Below are 19379 nucleotides of genomic sequence, written 5' to 3'. Positions count from 1 at the left end.
CACGCCGCACATAGTAATTCACTTAAATCACGCGACGACCTTGTCAGGTCGGAAGACACACAAGGAAAACTGAGGCTATAATAGGGTCACCCAGGTCTCCAACCCTAGCTCTCTGCCATCATTAGCCTGGCTCCTCCCACGGAAGGACACTCTCCAGCCCAGGTCTCTTGCTCTGCTCCCTGCCCTTTAACCCTCTGAAGTTTACTCAGTCCCTGTCACCGTCTCTATGCCTTGTATTCCTGCTTGGCCCCTTTGCAGTTTTGCACTTGGCTCGATTACTGTGTTAGTGTGTAACGCATCATTCACTGGACCTATTCCTTTTTGTAAATTGTCACCCCCATAAGGGCGGGGAATTTCATCTCGTTCATTAACTGCTGTATTATCCGTGCCTAAACAATGTGGTAGATGCAGTAAGTGCTCAATAAATTTGTGTTGAACGACTGGATGATTGCCCTGCTGTTACTGTAAACTCCATGTAGGCAGCATGTTTGCGGATCCCCATTAATCGGAAGCGCCCCGCACCTAGGAGGCATTCAGTACAGATTTGTTGAAGGAGTGAGTGAATGGATTGCCTCCTGAATCTTTACCCTTTCAGTCACTCTCACCTCACCATCCCAGTTTGTTGGGTAATTATATGAATTCTGTAGGATTCCATCGTCCATTCATCTCCTTGATTTTCCACTCCCACTTGCCATTTTATTTCAGTGACATTTTTGCTCTCATTTCCTCCTTCAGCCTTCATTCTTTCTTGGAAAGCTCCCTAACCTGCAGGTTGTCCTGGGACATTTTCAAGCAGCATGTCCTCCTAGGCAAGAGAATCCAGGCTAAGCCACACTGAATCCCCCCAAGAAAGGCTTTCCACAAATCATCCATACTCTGGTTTTTGTGGCTTTCTGGCCAGAACCTACCTTTTTAAATGTATTTCTTGGAAATTAAGGGTTCCACTGAGCAGATGCTCGGCTGTTGGTGACTACCCGCAGTTCAAAGATCTTTCGGTATTTTTCCCGACACCCTATTAGTCACTGTCGCTCTCCAGCACCGAGCCAGGCATTCGCCCCGGTGACCACAGTGGGGCGCACGCGGCATGTGTTGCCCACTTATCCCTCCTTCCCGGGTCCGCCTTCGCGCCCTTAAGAACAGTCCCTGTGAGTTCCTGCGTCTGGTCGCCAGCTGTTGCTCTTTTCTCGCGAGAAGTACTCCTCCCATCCTCTCCCGTCGTCAACCCCCTCCCGTGGGCGGGTTCCATATTGGGTAAAATCTCGACTCGCTGGGAGTCCCGGAAGCTGTTCTCGCGAGATTACGGCCAGAGGCTCCTGTTCGCTGGCTCTGGAACCGCGACCACTGGAACCTCAGCGGGCGCTGCAGCTGGAGCGGTACTCCCGCGGCGCAGTCCAGAGTCGGCCCGGTGGGGGAGAGGGTGCAGGGGGAGCGTGGTGGTCGCAGCCTCGAGCCCCGGAGCGTGCCCTTGCCCTCAGCCGGGCTCGCTCCCCGTCGCTGAGGCGCTTCCAGCAGCTGCGGCTGACAGGGGCCGCGCGGGCGCGGGACTCGGCGGGGTCGCGTCTGCCGCACCTGCGCCGCCTGCCAGCGCCGGGTCCCCGCCCGGCCAGGCGGGCGACGAGGGCCGGGGAGCCGGTGCGGGCTCAGGCGGGGCCCCTTAGGGCCACCTCCTAGCCCCGCGGCCGCCGCTGGAAGATGTCTCAGGAGAGGCCCACGTTCTACCGGCAGGAGCTGAACAAGACAATCTGGGAGGTGCCGGAGCGTTACCAGAACCTGTCCCCGGTGGGCTCCGGTGCCTATGGCTCCGTGTGGTGAGTGTCACCCGGCCTGGGGCTGCGGTGGGGCTGGGTGGCCCTCAATGCCCCAGAGCCAGGCCTGCCCCCACAGCTCAGCGATGCACCAAGCGGCAGGAATTTTCCTGGGGGGAGGGCATCGCTGCCCTTCGACCCTTGTCCTGCACTCCCTGTACCCCTTGCACCCCTCACTCTGCACCCCCAGGTAGGTGGTCAGTTGTGTGCAAGATGCAGGTCTTCGGCGGGCGGTGGTGCGGGAGCTCGGCCCTGGCTCGCACCCTGCGCCTGTCGGCTGGGGGTGGGGGGTGGGGTTCTGTTCCGGGGGCTGGCCTGGAGGCGGGGGTGTCTCTTCGGGGGTCTCCCTGCCCGCATGGAGCAGAAAGACCCTCTCCGGAGGTGCTCCCGCTTTGGGCGCCGAGCGTGCCCTCTAAGCAGACGACAAGCCCTGGGAGCTGCGGGGAGAAGCAGAAGGGCAAAGCTCGACCGGGAGAGCGCGGTCGTCTGAACAAAACTGACGACGAAGGGCGTTCTGTCCCGGCTTCTTTTGCAAACCTCTTTCGAAATCTCCTTTTGAGAAGCATTCTTTTTGAATTCGCACTTGAATCAGCAGCGACCCATAGAGCCCGAAATACCGACTTTATCTCGGCGAGCCCAGTGCCAGCTTGAGTGGTGTGTTTCCGATTCGGCTGAAAGCGTATTTCCTTTTCGCAGAGTGGGGGTGGGTGGTAGTGCCTGCAAGAATACTGCAGCTTGAGAAACTGGCGGCCTCACTGATTAGTCACATACCGCTGCTCATTTAGGTATTGTTTGACAAAACAGTTTTCTCCTTTGGAGCAAGTGAGATTCAGATCCGTTGGACGCGCTCGAGATCAAAAAGTTGTTGACAATGCTGGGAGGTATTGTAAATGTTGTTTTTTTAATTGCAAGACATCTTGCGAATAACTGTTTTCAAAGTCCCTTAGAGAGTTTGCAGGGAACTTGTCTCCATTTGTAGCGTGAGGTACACCATGGTTTTCATAAGGATATGGAATGTAACCCAGAGGAAGGAAGAGACACATCTCAGCTTTCATTCACATTGTGTGTTTTAAATGAAATTGATATAAAACTTCTGGATCCGAAATGTTTCACTAACTTAGGTTTTATACACTGTAGTTTAGATTTGCTGTGTCTTGAGAGCTGCTGATCTGAGAGTAATTCATGTATTCATGCGCATGCATCATTTGAAAAGGGCCTTTATAAAATTATTTTTTTTGTTTTGGAACAAACTCCAGGCTTTTGGACGTGTTAATCTTTGTAATTCCTGTGTTTCTTAAAGTCACATTATGAATTTCCTGTTTGGTAGAATCTTCTGGGTAATTGAGATTGTGCAACTGTGTCAAGCAACAGATCATATTGCATTTTCTAGTTCAAGCTGCTTGAGTTAAGTTGCTGATGGTACCATGCTTGACATCTTTCCCCATTTTTATAGTGCGACAGTTTACATTTTAAGGGAATTTGCAACATTTTACTATATATACACATATATGTGTGTGTGTTATTTGCTCATTTTCAAAGATGTATTTGGATTGTGGCTCCTTTAATAGCTGATTATTTTACCTCTATTTTTCATTCTTGAATTGACACGTTAATTTTTATAGTACCAAGTTTTTGTTTCCAATGATGCTTAAACTTTAATGGAATGGTAAAGCAGAATATCTTAACTATGGGGAGTTTAGTGAACTTCAAAAGAACTGCTTTGCAGTTTTCCTGTTGTTGGTATGAACAGCTTTGCACTGGAACTAGAGGTCCAGATTTACAGTAAAGTGTCATTAAAATGACCTTTACATTTCTTTAGTACTATACTTTCTGGCTTACAGAAGCCTGCAGTTTCTGACACATTGAAGTACTTTGTTAAACAGATTTTTAGAAATAGGTAATACATTCACATTGTATAAAAGGATATTTAGTGAAAAGTCTCATTTCCTTTCTTGTTCTCCAACCATGCTATTCCTTTCCTCAGAGACCTCCACTGTTAAGTTTCTTAGGTGTTTTTACAGGGGGGCAGAGCTTGTTCATTGTTTTTTAGTAGTATTTCCCCAAGGGATAGGAAGTGTAAGGTATGGTATATTGGTGGAGGAATATACATCTGATACTATGTGACAATTGACTGGAAATAAATGTAACTGATTTTGGATTGAAAATATCAAAATTTGGATTTACAAGTAAGTGTTCTCTCATTCAGAGTTACTTGACGAGTTTCTTTCAATTAGCAGTTTTTCAGGTGTTGCAGAAAACATTTTTTTTTTTTTTTTAATTTCTTTTAGTATCCTTTCTGGAGCCTGTGTTATTTTTCACTACCTTCATCCTTTGGGGGCAGATTTGACTTTAGGGAATAACAAAATCAAACTGAATCCAAATAAGAGAGTTTGTACTCATGTCTGGTGAAAAAGATTAGGCATTCAAGTTGATGATACTGTTTTAGGTCAAATAGGAGTTGTAACTGTAAAGTAACGACAGAATTTCTTGTGTGACTCGTAGAACTGGATCTGAAGTCTGTTCCAAAAAAGAATCTCTGAAAGTGTTTTAAGGAATGCAGCCTCACTGAAATATGTGTCAGTTTCCTAATTTGATTGCTCTGAAGTGTGATACGCTTTGATGTATAAGTTAAAAAGTTTTCTTATATTAAGCCTATTTTCATTATTTTAATTTGTACTAAGTATATAGTAAAAAAGCAAGTAGCAGCCTGTATGATAACCAACTGTGAATCAAAGATCAAGGAATCAGACTAGAAATTGAGAGTTGATAAGGTTTTATAAATATGCTTTTCCTTTTTAGGGGGTAAAGGGAACTAGACCAAGTCTTGAAGTTTTAAGGAACTTTGTGCATTGTCAGTGAGGGGAAATGAAGCAAAATCGTTTAAGAATACATTGTTGCGAAGCATTGATTTTCTGGTTTGGAGACAGAAAGGGGGACTCTTTGTGGTGAGTTTAAGGAAATATAAACAGGAACTTAAATGCTTTTCCTCTGGGTATGGTTTTTCCAGACCTTTGCTGTTGATTAGAGGAGGTGGAGCACTGGCAGCCATAAAATAGGCGAGAGTTGAGAATTACTCTTAAGTCATATTCAGTTGTTTATTCAACAATATTGAATACCAACTACGGATTAGGTAACGGGCTAGGTTTCTTGAGATAGAGCCCTGAACAAGACAGAACGAGGTAATCCATTCCCTCGGAGAGCTTATAGCCTAATGCGAATAATAACTACATTGTATGGATTGCTTACTATGTTCTAGGCATTTTGCTTTGTGGTTTATATTTATCATCAGTATATAAAGCACATACAAGATTTTTAGTAAGAGGATGGCAAAATTTACTAAGATATCAAATCCAACTTCCTATATGCTTTGTGGAACAAGATTGTATATACATAAATATAATAAAAATAAACAAAGCTAAATTTTAGTGTTACTAGCCATTCACCATTTTTAATCTTCTTTTTTTTTCTTTTAGGATGAGCCAGGGCACAAGTAAATGAATATACATCATTGTTGACTATGCAAAGATGACTTTCTTGACTCCTGATCAGTAAGGGGGGCATGCCCTTTATTTTTCTAGTGGTGATAATAGGCCCATGCTGATCTTTCTTCCCGTTTGCTTTTGTTTGTAACCAAAAGCAAGGTGATTGGCTGCATGTTGCCAGTACCAACCAATAAATATTTAAAGATAGTGGCAAATATTTATATTATTTATATATAAAGACTTTTAAGAAAGAATTCAGTCAAGTTTGTTATAAAGTCATATTTTATTTATTGAATCCTTTTTTTTTTTTTTTTAACTGATGCTTTTCTGCTTGCTCCCATTTTTAAATAAGAGTATTCTGAATCTCTGGCTTTTCAGTTCCGCCAGTTTAATTTCTTGATACTGAAGAGTACTCTGTTTTTGATTTCCCTCTAGCTCAGCTTCAGAGGTGATCTGTGTGTTGACTTTGGCCTTTCATGGGCAACAGTGCACATGGCATTGAGCCCCTGAGGCTTAGGATCCAAAGGTGGAAAAATTCACTGGGCTAGATCGCTCTCACTTTAGTATAAATTGACATTTGTTTGGGATTTTACACTATAAAGTATTTTCATTCAGAGCATTATCGTTCAGTCTTCACCTGCTCTCTGAAGGCTGGTGTTATTAACCTAGTTATATAGGTGAAGAACGAGATTCATCCGTTGAAGGAAATGGCTTGCTTGCCAGTGGTACCTTGGATTTGGTTCTAGGGTTTCGACACTTTAGAAGTCATCTTTCCTCTACATGTAAGCTGCTGAGGTTGTGTGATGACATCTTCTCTTGTGCTGTTTGTCCTTCCCTCTTCTTTTGTGAAGAAGGGTTGCTGAGTCACTTGCAATAGAGCTGTGACTGTACAGCTCCAATCCCACCACCATCATTGCGTAGGTAATCTGAGGGGTAGTGACCTAACTTATTAAAGTTACCCCTCTTCCTCAGAATTGATAGACCAAAAATGAACTCACTGCCCAGATTACATTTTTTTCCCCAAGTAATTATTAGTGCAAATAGTTATTTCCTGAATATGAATCCTGTTGGTTTGGAATTCTTCAATGTGCATTTTGTAAAGTTGGGACTATCTGTACATATTTGTGTTATATAACTATAGGATATTATAGAAATAGTTGCTTATCCAGGCTTTTGAAAATACATTAGATTTTTGCTTTTTACTGTGAAATTTTGTATTGATTTGTTCCTATCTAAGAGGTATCATTACTGTAATGCTCAATAAAAACCTCATTGTAAAGTGAGTTTCCCTGACCTGGAACCTAGGGATTTCCTCTCATGGTTGCCATGTAGTTAGAAGTCACGCGCATGTTTTTTTCAGGACAAGAGAAACAAACAAACAAAAAACAAAAACAAAAAAAGAACTATTTAAACTTGAAAAATTTTTTTGTAAATAAAGCTTTCAGGGATTTTCATAAATTAAGTGCACGTGTCTTAAAGATTTATAAAATTAGCTGGTTTTCCAGCATTTCAACCTGTTAAGAATTTATTTTTAAGAATGAGGAAAATGGTGGTCTGTAAATTCTGCACTTTTGACAAATGGGTCCTGGATTCTGAGTTGTTGGCTCCTAGGTGGAAGGTGGGGGAGAAAGAGTATAGAAGAGAGGAGTCTAGGATGACCCCTAAGTTTTGACTATGGACAAATGGGTAGATTTTAGTGCCATTATCTGAACTTTGGAGTATTGTAAGGATTGTGAAAGCAAAGGGAAAGAAAGATGGGTTCCTTGAGGATAGGACTGTGTGTTATACTGATACCCTGAGCGTCTACTATGTTATGGGTCGTACTTCAGGTGTTGGAAATGGAGTATGAACAATCAGACAAAAATTTTTGCCCATAAGAAATTATATTCTAAGAGGGATGAAAGTAGAAGTAGATAATAAATTAAAAAAAATTTTTTTAGTATGTCAGATGGTTGGTGCTGTGGGGGAAATGAAGCAAGGTACGGAGAGGAATTATTGGGATGGCTGTGTTGCACTTTTAAGCAGGACAGTCAGGATGGGCCTGGATGATGAAGTGACAGTTGAGCAAACTCCTGCAGGAAGTGATCTAGAACACTGGTTGGACTTGGGTGTGGAGGGAAGAACATTCCAGGCTGAAGGATCAGGAGTTGCAAAGGCTCTGAGGCGATGGCCTCTTTCTCCAGAATAGCTAGGAGACCAGTCTGGCTAGCACTGAATGAACCAGGGGCCAAATAGTAGTAGAAGAGGGTGGAGGGGCTGCAGATGCACAGGGATCATGAAGGACCTTACTTGGCCTTATAAGAACTTTTGTAAGAACTGTTAGCACCCATTAGAGGTGCTAATAATACTTCAGGGTAGAATGGGGGAGTCCGATGAGTTGGTGCATTGCCCCAACCCATGCGCACAAGTGTCATTCCAGAAGGCTCTGAGTACCGGAGCCAGTACTTCTGTCGGGCCCTAGAAATTCAGGGTATTCCAGTCCAGCTCTTTAAATAACATGGGCTTATTTCACTTTTTCAGGTTTCTGTTGCCAAAAGGAAGGGAGCAAAGAGATTAGCTCTAGACTTCTGCTGACAAAAGAAGATTAGCCTGCTGGCAGGTTGAATGTTTTCTAACTTCTTTGGGCTTCTAGGTTTTTTCGTACTATTGGGTCATATTTTAAAAGACATTTTTACCTGCCTTCAACATTGCAGATCTCATTTATTTTTTGTGTTATTTGGCTCTGCATCTGCTTTACATTCCTCCACCTTCCCCCGATGACTTACCTGTTACTAATGTTTTAGTTGTGAGGCTACAAAGCCGTCTCTGTTAACTTGAATAAATTGAAATAGATCGATTAATTTGAATAGATTGAAAGATCCTGCATGTATGTGACCTTACAAAACCCCATAGGATTTATTGTCTTCCTTGCCTTTATAGATACAGGCTTCTCTCCTCTTTCACGGGAGCTATCCCCCTTTTACTGCTCTATCATCTAGTTGCGGAAAATAAGTGTTCCTAAACACAGATTCCCATGGCAACATAACAAAAAGGTAATAGAACAAATGTTTATTTTGTCTAGCTGCTGTCTGAGTAACTTTAGACCCTGAACACGTTGGCTCCTGTTACTTTGAATGATGTTGTTACAGATTTCCTTGTTTTCCTCAAAACCTCTAGGCCTTGGTGGTATTGTCACTGTGCCTGTGACATGAAGGAAGGTATGTGAGTATGTGTGTTTTACTGTCAGTCTGCCCACAAGTATGCATTGGTTGCTTTTGCAGGCTTATGGTCCAGAGTGTAGGCATCACACAACACACAAGCATGCCACAAAAAAAAAAAAAAAAAAAAAAAAGGCAAAAAAGCATACCAACTGTCCCCTTTGTTTTCTTGAATTCATTAATTCAATATTGGCAGTGCTAAGCACTGTGTTAGGTGTTGTGTTTATAAAGATAAAAAAAAAAAACTGAAAAAGCAGGAAGGGTGCCTGCTTTTGAACATATCAGTCTAAAAGGGACACGTTTACATTGGTTCCTCAGAGATTGCTTTGGATGTCCTCTGTAGCTGTTCTATTCTGCATTCTTTCACTTAAGTTGCCATCTCGTATCTACCTTTAGGTTTCTACTGCTTCCCTTGAAATTTTCTTTTAGATTCTTTTGTGTCTCTCTTGACTCCAGTGATATACTGGTCACTTTTTATATCTAGGGCAACTTTGTGTAAGGATATGTATTGGAAATCTGTGTCAGAGAAGCCTTTTCATCTGATGATTCAGATCTAGAAAGTGATGACATCAGCACGTGCCCACAATAGGTCAGAACTTCTTCTTTTGATCTGCCCAGGGCTCAGGGAGGCTGTGTTTTAGGGGAAGCAAGGGACTGTGAGGGTAGAGGTCCTTTAGATTCTTAACCCAGTCCTGTACTTCCACTTGGGATGGTGCCCTTAATCATGCCCTTAGTCTGTCCTGTGACATTCAGCCTGAAGTGTCTGGGTTATGCAAGTGTAATATCGAATTCTTCTTTTTTGTATTTCCTCATTCCTGTGGTAAAAAGAACTTTATCCCCAGAAATAAATGCTTTATTCTTAATATCCCCAAGAGCTATTTCTTCCTTTTTTTTTTACCCCCCTCTTCTGTGATATCCATGTAGGGCTTTAGCTAACTTGAGCCTCTTGAACTTAGACTTTTGCATAATAGTTTCTATTTACGTTTTCTGCTCCAGGCTACCAAATGCTCGGAAAATCTTAGTTATCTTCCTCATTTGGTGTAATAAAATTAGGCTTCCTAATGATTTTAGTATTAAATCGAAGTGAAATATCGATGTTGACATCTTGTATTGATAAACTTCTAATAGTTTTCTTCACATTATACGTTTGTCTTGCTTCATTTTCTATTCCTAGTTTAGCGTCCTAAGTGCCTTCTTTATGCTTTGAATGATCTCCTTTGAGGTTAGCAATCTCAATAAGTTAAATGATATCGATGCTAAAGGGAACCAAAGGGAGGAAAATAGCAAATTAAGAAAACAGACAGTTTCATGAATATCTATCAAGCTGTGTTTACATTTCCAAATATAATATAACCTAGGGTTACTCAACCTATTGACATTTTGGGTTGTTTTTTTTTTTTGGTAATTTTGGTAATTTTTTTTGTTGGTGGGGGGCTCTTAGGCATTGTAGGATGTTTAGCAGCATCCCTGTACCCTACTTGTTAGATGCCAGTAGCAATCTCCAGTTGTGACAACCAAAAATGTCTCTAGACGTTGCCATATGTCCCCTGGGGACAAATCACCCTTTGTTGAGACCTACTTATATAACCCTACATATTTGGATTGATTAGCCCTGAGGAAAAACTAGATAGGATAACTTGAACCTTCCACCTCCAAAAAGATAGAAAAACTATACTTTCTGTGCATATTCTTTTTGAATTTATCATCTGATACAATCTTAACAGTAGCCTTGCTCCTCATACACTTGTATGTCCATATTTGTATTTCCAAACCTTATCTCAGAAATATCTAACCCTTTGGATTTCAAGTCCATTGAAATGTAATGTTTCATGCTTTCCCTTGATAATTTTTCTACACATTGCTTGAGGATGATCTCAAATGTGGCACTAACTACCCTACGAATAGATTGATGTTATAAGCTTATATGGTTCATCCTAAGAGATATGGAGGTGATGTTTGAAGGAAGCTTTCATTGGTACTGATAAATGACAGTGCTCATGAAAACTGCAATCGTATAATGAGTCAAGTGCCTGAAGGTTTCTGTAACTAATATTAAGGCAGCATGATTTTGAGAGTTAGAAATGTGTGTGTATATGTATTCGTTTATGCTTTAGATTTACTGTAGTGAAGAAAATCTGTTGGTCATCCATTAGTGTTAAATGTCCATCAATGTTAAAAGAAGTAGACATAAAATATAAGTGAACTGTGTATATAAAAAAGGTATTGATGTGTCTAGAGGTATGGGTGCATTGTGGGCTTTTGTAGTTTGAGTGGTTTCATGGAAGAAAAAGCATTTGAAGATTATTTTGAAAGATGGGTAATATTTGGAGAGGAGGAAAGGGAATGTTTTAAGGTAACAGGAGAAAACATAACTAAGAATTAACTATGAGATGGACTAGCTTGACAGCAAGAATATCTCAGGTAGGGTGAACCCAGTTGTGGTTCTCATTCTGGTTGTACTTCAGAATCATTTGTGGAGCTTTTGTAGATTCTGGTTGTACTTCCGAATCATTTGTAGGCACTTGGGTCCTACACCCAGAAATGAAGAACTAGGTCTGGAGTAGGGCTAAGGCAGTTGCATTTTTCTAGGCCATGGAGGGCTGTTAAAGTTTCTTGAGTTGTAAAGTATCGAGAGAAAAGTGTTTTAAAATTGATACTGACTGGAGTGTGTAGAATGGATTGGAAGAAGCAAATGTATTGCTTTTAAAAGTCTTCAGTGATTTGTTTATGTGAGTATTTATTCTGACTCCCCAGCTAGATTTCTCAGTTTCTTGAGGTCAAGAACTACCTGTTTTGGTATGTATTTATTAATCTTGCATTATGTTCCAGGTACTGGAGGATACACAGATCACCTATAGCTTCTGCTCTCCTTCATGGTTTAGGTTTGGAAACAAATAATAAAGGGATTTTTTGTTTTTTGTTTTAGTTCAGTGTCTAAAATATTGGCTACATTATGTTGCTGATTGTAGTCTTAGATCCTATCTAATTGCTGAATAATGTGTATTTTAACTTGAGGAAACTATATTTTAGTTATCCATATCATGACAACAAATGATCAAGGATTTGGTCCCTCAATTATATTTTAATTTCTGTATTTTACTGTTATCTCAGAGGTTTACTCAACCTCAGATTTGAGAATAAGAGATCTAAAAATACATATTGAGAATCTACTATGTGTTAAACCCCATGCTGGAAGCTGATTGTGAAACTATTTTATAATAGCATGTTATTTCAACTTAAAACATTTAAATTTTTTTTAATGTTTATTTATTTTTGAGAGAGAGAGACAGAATGCAGGTGGGTTAGGGACAGAGAGAGAGGGAGACACAGAATCTGAAGCAGGCTCCAGGCTCTGAGCTGTCAGCACAGAGCCTGACGTGGGGCTTGAACTCACGAGCTGTGAGATCATGACCTGAGCCGAAGTCGGACGCTCAACTGACTGAGCCACCCAGGCACCCCTCAACTTAAAACATTTAAAACTATCTTTTATAGTTCGTAAAGTAGTCACATAATCTTATTTGAACCTCAAAACAGCATTGTGAGATAAAGAGAGCTGGTGATACCCCCATTTTATTGATTTGGGAACAGGCTTGTAGAAACTTTGTCTGAGATCACCTGCTAGGAAGTGCCAGAACCAAAACTAGAACTCAGATCTTTTGACTACTAGTTTACTTTTCTCTGTATCACACAGCATACGTTTATGCTTAATAGAAAATTTTGAGATTAGAGCATCAAAATCCCACAGAGACCATTCACTAGGATGAAAAGTAGCTTTGTTAAATGGAATTCCAGTGATTTTCCTTGGGCAGTGAAAAGATTCTTAGGTAATACAATATTCCCAAAAGTAACTGAGATATCTCGAAAATTCCAATATTTTGTTTAAAAAAATCAAGTCACTGTTTAGTGATTTAAAAATATGACCATAAATTATTTGATGCTTCTCCTTTACGGAGGTGGAGCTCATAATCTCCACCCTCAGTGAAGGTTGGACTTACTGACTCACTGTTCTAATATATGGAATGTGTAGTAATGATGGAGTGTGATTTCTACGGGTAGGTCATAAAAGATACGTGGCCCCCATCTTGCTCTTTTCTCTGAACATTTCTCTGAAATGAGTTTCTCTAGAGCAGTTTTTCAACTTCAGCACTATTGACATTTTGGGCCAGATAACTCTTTGCTGTGAAGGATGTTTAGCAGTATCCCTGGCCTCTACCCATATAGAGATGCCAATAGCACCCCCCTCCCCAGCGCCCTCAACACTGCCCCCCCTCAGGTGTAACAGGCAAAAATGACTCAGCCATTATCCAATATCCCCTGGGGGAAAACTGCCTTCTGTTGAGAACCACCACTTCAGGGACAGCCAGCAGCTATGCTGAGAAGACACCCAAGCAGTCCTGAAGAGAAGCCCGCATTGCGAAGAACTGAGGCCTGCCAAAGCCATGTAAGGCAGCCATCCTGGAAGTGGCGCTTCCAGCCTCGGTCAAGCCTTCAGATGACTGTAGCCAACTAAGGCCAGCATCCTGACTGCACCCTCATGAGAGACTATGAGCCAGAACCACTCAGCATCCTGCTCCCCAATTCCTGACTCACAAAAACTGTGAGATAATAAATCTTGTTTAAGCCACCAAATTTGGGGGTAATACATTAAATGTTACTGTAAAATATATGTCATATAAGATGGAGAGTCACAGACTAAGCAAACCAAAAATTGTGAAGGCACATTAATGGCTGTTACATGCATCTATAGATACTCATATTCATAGCATATACTTGTAAGGGTGCTTTTCTGGATATGAAGCCTATCAGCACTATTACTGTAAAAGCCTTTTAATTGTAGTAGCAAAGCAAAGTTCATTGATTGTAATACTAAATAGTTACAATGTAACATGGTTAGTTTATTTCATATTTGCTTGCATGCAGTTAAAAATTATTTAATGATAACTTCAAAACGTTTGTTACTGAAGTTTTCAAACACAAAAGTAGAGAAGATAAACCCATGGTGACAACATTCTAATGAGGCTTGGGAAAATAATGCCACATGTAATAAAATAATCTACATGTAATATTTTTGTAATCAACATGAGGTGACTATTGTTCTTGATGCATATGTATCATTTTGCATTTGCAATAAAAAAAATACGTTAACAGGGGCACCTGAGTGGCTCAGTTGGTGGAGCGTCGGGCTCTTGGTTTCAGCTCAGGTCATGATCCCAGGTTGGTGGGATTGAGCCCCACGTCGGGCTCTGCGCTGAGCATGGAGCCTGCTTGTGATTCTTTCTCTCCCTCTCTCTCTGCCCCTTCCCTGCTTGTACTGTCTCTCTCTCTAAAATAAAAAATAAAGTAAAAAAAAAAAAAATATGGTAACAGACACCACTGTGGCATTTATTTACTGATTTATAAAGTTTATTTGTTTATTTTGAGAGAGAGAATCCCAACTAGGCTCTGTGCTGTCAGCACAGAGTCTAATGTGGGGCTCAATCTCAGGAACCATGAGATCATGACCTGAGCCAAAATCAAGAGCGGGAGGCTTAACTGACTGAGCCACCCAGACATCCCTCCACTGTGACTTTTAAAGCTTCAATGAAGAAATATCTTACAAAAATCATTTTATTTTCTTTCTTGTTTTGTTTTTGTTTTGTTGTTTTTTAGAAGGGGAGGGGGAATGAGCAGGGGAGGGACAACAGGAGAGAGAGAGAGAGAGAGAGAGAGAGAGGGAGAGAGAGAACGAACACCTTAGGCTCTGCACCCAGAGCAGTGGGTGGGGCTCGATCTCACCACCTTGAGATCATGACCTGAGCCGAAATCCTGAGTCCAATGTTTAACAAACTGAGCCACTCAGGCGCCCCAGTTGGGGTTTTTAGACTGCACGTCTAAGTGAATTTCTGCATCGTTTGAATTTTAGTTTTCATCAGGCTAATAAAAATTGAAGCAATTGTGAAAAACATTTTTGCTCCAGTTGCTTAGAAGTTTTGCAGCAAGAATTGGGCCAATCAGGAGTGGCAAGTATCTCGCATATGTGTTGTCATGCCCTGAATTCCAGCCACATAACTAGTGTCCCTGATAAATCCTGTCACAAATACATTTTCCTATCTGAATGAGATTTTCATGAAAATACTGAATTTGCATAAAAGTTCTTAATAGTTATGTAAGGCGAGTTATGTGGTCAATTAAATTCCTTTTTCCATTCAGGGTACTAATCCGTTGATAGGGTTTTTTATATGTTATTTGTGTTTTGAGCTTCTTTGAGAGGAATGTTTAAAACTGAAAAGCTAGAGAACTGGTCATGTTATACATACTTGTAACAATTGTGTTAATAACATCTGTTGTTCTGCCCATAAGTATGAAAGTGTTATTGTAAGAAACTAAATTCCACTTAAAACTACTATATATAGTTGCAAATAGTCAAATAATTTTGTGATTTTTTTAAAAAAATCAAAGTGTTATTTAGAAAAAGTATTTGAGAGTTAGTGAAGATATTTAAAAAAAACTAACAATGTTCAAATGTTACAAGTTTTAAAAGTCCGTTTTAAGTTTCTTCTCTGAATATTTTTTGAGGTTCCTAAATCAAAACTTGAGTTCTAGTTTTTGCATAAATTTGCCTTATTTTCATGACATTATTTCCAAAATGGAGGGGTAGAGCATAAAAATAAAAAACTACAGGGATACTTGCACATTTGCCTGAATTTAGAAGAAAGGAAAAGTGGATTTCTGTAATAGAGGGAGATGTGTGCCAAAAAATATTTCCAGTATGCTGTAGATTGAAATTTGTATCAGGTGTTCTAAGTAAAGAGAAAGTTCCCAAGTTAGTAGTATAAATTACTTAGTTATTTAAAAGGCACATTTTAAAGGCTGTTATCAATTAACCTGAATTCAATTGGAAAAAACCCTCAAACTGTATGATCGGGAGAAGAGATGTCATGTTTTTGCAAACTATTTCTTTCCCCTTAGATACACATTCAAGTCTATTTATTTTGAGAGAGAGCGCACACGCGCACGAGCAGGGGAGGGGCAGAGAGAGAGAGAAAAAATCCCAAGCAGGCTTCATGTCAGCACAGAGCCAGGCGTGGGGCTGGATCCCATGAACCATGAGATCATGACCTGAGCCAAAATCTAGTTGATGCTTAACCCCTTGAGCCACCCAGGTACCTCTCCCCTTAGGTATTTTAGTTAATTTAATGCACTAATGAGAATTTGTTAATTCATTGTAACTACAAATTTTAATATATTTAAATTTTTCATTAATTTCCAAAAATAAAATTGTGTTTGTCTTTTTAACCATGATTGAGGGTTCATTTTTTTCTCATTAACATCATTCAGGGATTAGTGAAGTCATCTATGACCATTGAAAGAAACTGTAAAACCACTTCTGATCCCCACAGATTACTCAGAGACTTGTCAGGTGATTGCTCATTCTTCATTCTGTTTGCGGAAAACCCCAATTGTTTTTTGAGGAAAGACCTGGTGCTGTCATTTGTACACTCCCACACTCTGTGAGTGTGGGCACTTGTCCTCGGTACGCAGCCCCTCGCCTTTCTTAAGGGGCTGTCTCTCTTCCTCTACCTAGCAGCTCACCTGGCTGGGAGAGTGTGTTGATCTGCCTCTACTTTGCTACACAAAATCTGCAAGCTGGGCGCCAGCCACGGAGCAGAAACAAAACCTGTGTCTCTAAACCTATCAAAAGCTCAGTTGGTGAAAATCCTCTTTGGAGGATTCTGAGGAACATGGAACTTACTCTCTTTTTTTCTAAACACACTTAAGAGTTCCTCTTTGATTAAGTCCGTCAGGGAGCAGAGTGCCATGCTATTATGTACTCTCCACCCACCTTTGCTAATAATGAACTGTATGTTGGCTTTATGAAAGTCTCCACTGATGGATACTCTAAGAAAAGAACCATCAGAAACCCACTATTATATTTGTGTAAGAATGTTGATTAGGACATTTTTACCACATTATACAGTGTCTCCTTCATAAACATACACAGGAGGAACTTTTCTCTGGTTTTACTACAGGAATAATTATGCCTTTCTTCAGTTCTCCTGAGTACCCAGTTTGTTTTTATTATATGGTTCCTGTGACTCATGTCTTAACTGGTTGTGTTCTCTTGTTGTGTGATGGCTTTAGTGGACTCAGAGCCAGAATTGAGACCCACCTCTAATGGGTATTTAGAAAGGACCTCACAATATACATTTTTTTTTCAATTTTTTAAATGGTTATTTTTGAGAGAGAGCATGATTGGAGGAGGGGCAGAGAGAGAGGGAGACACAGAATCCCAAACAGCCTCCAGGCTCTGAGCTGTCAGCACAGAGCCTGATGCGGGGCTTGAGCTCACAAACTGCGGGATCAAGACCTAGGCTGAAGTGGGACGTAACAGCCACCCAGGCGCCCCTCATGATATACATTTGTATATTAACCTCATCCGTCCAGAGTTTACTCTCCTGTAATCACTGTCATTTCAAATTATGTATGTACAGTTCCAGGCTGCTTTAAATCCATTGTGGAATAAAGTAGGATAAATAAATTTAGAAGTTAAACAATTCTATTAGGATATATTAAGAATCTAGTAAGCCAGTTTTTTTCAGGGAGGGAGGAGGCAAGTATGAATGTGTACTTAACCATTTTTATTTAATGAATATTATATCTTATGCACTGGATTCATAGCAGATGAGTGACTGTGACATAACTGCTTTCAGTGAGTTTTACATTTTTTTCTTTAGTTTTTTTCTTTACCATATCAATAACTTTGTAAAATGTGAGTTAATTTTAGAACTTTGGGAGACTTTATGTGAATTTACAGTTGGAGGAAAAACTTATTAAGCAATGTATCCTGAGTTTTAGTTTGGAGAACCTCACCATTGTAAAGATAATTCCATTTTATGATGTTGTTCATGAAAACAAGGTTTTTATTTGTAGCTCTAATTTAAAAAATGTGATTAAGAGGCCCAACTGGTAATACTAGTAAGTGAATCATTATCATAAAGGCAAAGCCAGTAGCTGCTCCTTGGGTTGCCCTTAATCCTGGGCAGTTTGGCATTCTGGAAAAAGAGTGAACACTGAAATTAGACCAATCTAGGTTTGAATCCCACTGTGTATGAGTTACATGACCTTGGGTGAGTTGTTAATATTTCTGACCATCAGTTTCTTATTTTGGAAAGTAAATATAACTATCTCAAAAAGTTATTATAAGGATTAAACATTTCCCAGATAGTATGTGACATGGTCAGGTATTCAGTAAATTTGAATTTCTTTCCTTTGAGTATTTAATTGGTTTTGTTAGGTGATTAAGAAATTGTTAATAATTTCTGCTTTGGGTGATTACAGTGTTCAGTTTAGGATGAAATGAGTGATTTCTCCTCTCTCCAAACATTGTTTTGATTAGTGATAGTAATGGGAGGCTAGGTCAGAGCAGTTAAATGCTTAAAGCAGTGGTGTTGGGGATGGGTCGTATATTCCTTGTTTCAGTAGCTTTGCTATAGGGATTCTGCTTAACTGATAAACAGAAAGCAGTTTCTCTGAACAATTCCTGCTTGTTCTCTTTTGTAAGCGTATTATGTTTTAAAAAGTGCAAGTGTATGTCCTTTGAAGTAAAAATTATTTGTTCTAGGGAAATCATGCAATTATTGATGAAGCAGTATGAATTAAGATGTCCATTGTAGTAGTTTTTATAGTATTTGTGTGTGTGAATGAATAGAATGGCTATAATGCCCATCAATAAAGAGAATAGTTAAGTAGATTGTGCTGCAGATATTCAAGGAAATTACTGTAAATTATTGTTTAGTAAAATGGAAAATGCTTATGGCTTACGAACAGAGGATACAAATTTATGTTCTGTGAGTATAGCTATGTAAGTATCATTTGAACGGGATACAGTGTTAATAGTGGCTTTATTAAAGTTAGTACCTATTTTTTATTTTAGGTTAATAGAACAATATAGATGACTTATGCTTGTAATTCACTAATGACCTTATTAAAAGATATAAGCTCATTTTCAAAAAAAATCAGAGGATAGAAAAATATAAATAAGTAAAAATGTTAAAATTCTGAATATTTTAGATATTTCTTGTCTGCACATGTATATATACATGTACAAGTACACTTTTTTTTCCACAGATAGGCTCATTCTTTACTTCTGAAAGTTGTTTCTTCCCATCAATAATATAACATGTACATGTTAGTACTCTGTGGAGATTCTTGTTAATGGCTACAATATATGGGAGAATGTACCATAATCTAAATTCTCTGTCATTGGACATTAAGGTCATTTCTGGTTTTGTTCTTGTGAACAGGCTGCAGTAAACATTTGCATATTTTGAACCCAATTTATATATTATATGTAATTTTTATTATTTTTATTTAATCTAATTTTTTTTTAATTTTTTTTTCAACGTTTATTTATTTTTGGGACAGAGAGAGACAGAGCATGAACGGGGGAGGGGCAGAGAGAGAGGGAGACACAGAATCGGAAACAGGCTCCAGGCTCTGAGCCATCAGCCCAGAGCCTGACGTGGGGCTCGAACTCACGGACCGCGAGATCGTGACCTGGCTGAAGTCGGACGCTTAACCAACTGCGCCACCCAGGCGCCCCTATTTAATCTAATTTTTTTAGAGAGAACCCACAAGTGAGAGAGTGTGAATGTTATTTTTATTTAACCTAATTTTTTTAGAGAGAGAGAACACACAAGTTAGAGAGTGAGAGCAGGAGAGGGGCAGAAAGAGTGGAGGGAGGAGGGGGAGAGAATATTAACCCACACTGGGCTCGATCTCACGACCCTGAGATTGTGACCTGAGCCAAAATCAAGACGCTTAACCAACTGAGACACCCAGGCACCCCATAAGTACATTTTTTTTTAAGTTTTATTTAAGTAATCTCTATACCTCACGTGAGGCTGGAACTCACA

The 19379-nt window shown here is 40.0% G+C and overlaps 1 protein-coding gene across 6 annotated transcripts in view; it reads left to right on the top strand.

Moving 5' to 3' along the window:
- The first annotated feature begins 1294 nt into the window (after window positions 1-1294).
- The window catches only part of MAPK14 (mitogen-activated protein kinase 14), a 75951-nt gene continuing 57866 nt past the window's right edge, over window positions 1295-19379 (top strand). For 2 of the 6 annotated variants that reach the window (XR_006966052.1, XR_006966051.1), the window contains exon 1: window positions 1299-1808. Coding sequence is in view for 4 of the 6 variants with exons in the window: in XM_047101330.1 (XP_046957286.1) it covers window positions 1693-1808 (116 nt within the window). In the remaining 2 variants the exon portion in view is untranslated. Of the gene's footprint in view, window positions 1809-19379 lie in introns of all 6 variants that reach the window. The other 4 variants (XM_047101330.1, XM_047101331.1, XM_047101329.1 and 1 more) reach the window with 4 other exon arrangements.

Source organism: Lynx rufus, unplaced genomic scaffold (assembly GCF_022079265.1).
Source record: "Lynx rufus isolate CCGP_SWC_20201006 ecotype Redwood Valley unplaced genomic scaffold, mLynRuf1.p SCAF_6, whole genome shotgun sequence".
NCBI lineage: Eukaryota > Metazoa > Chordata > Mammalia > Carnivora > Felidae > Lynx > Lynx rufus.
This window is presented reverse-complemented; position numbering and strand designations above follow the sequence as displayed.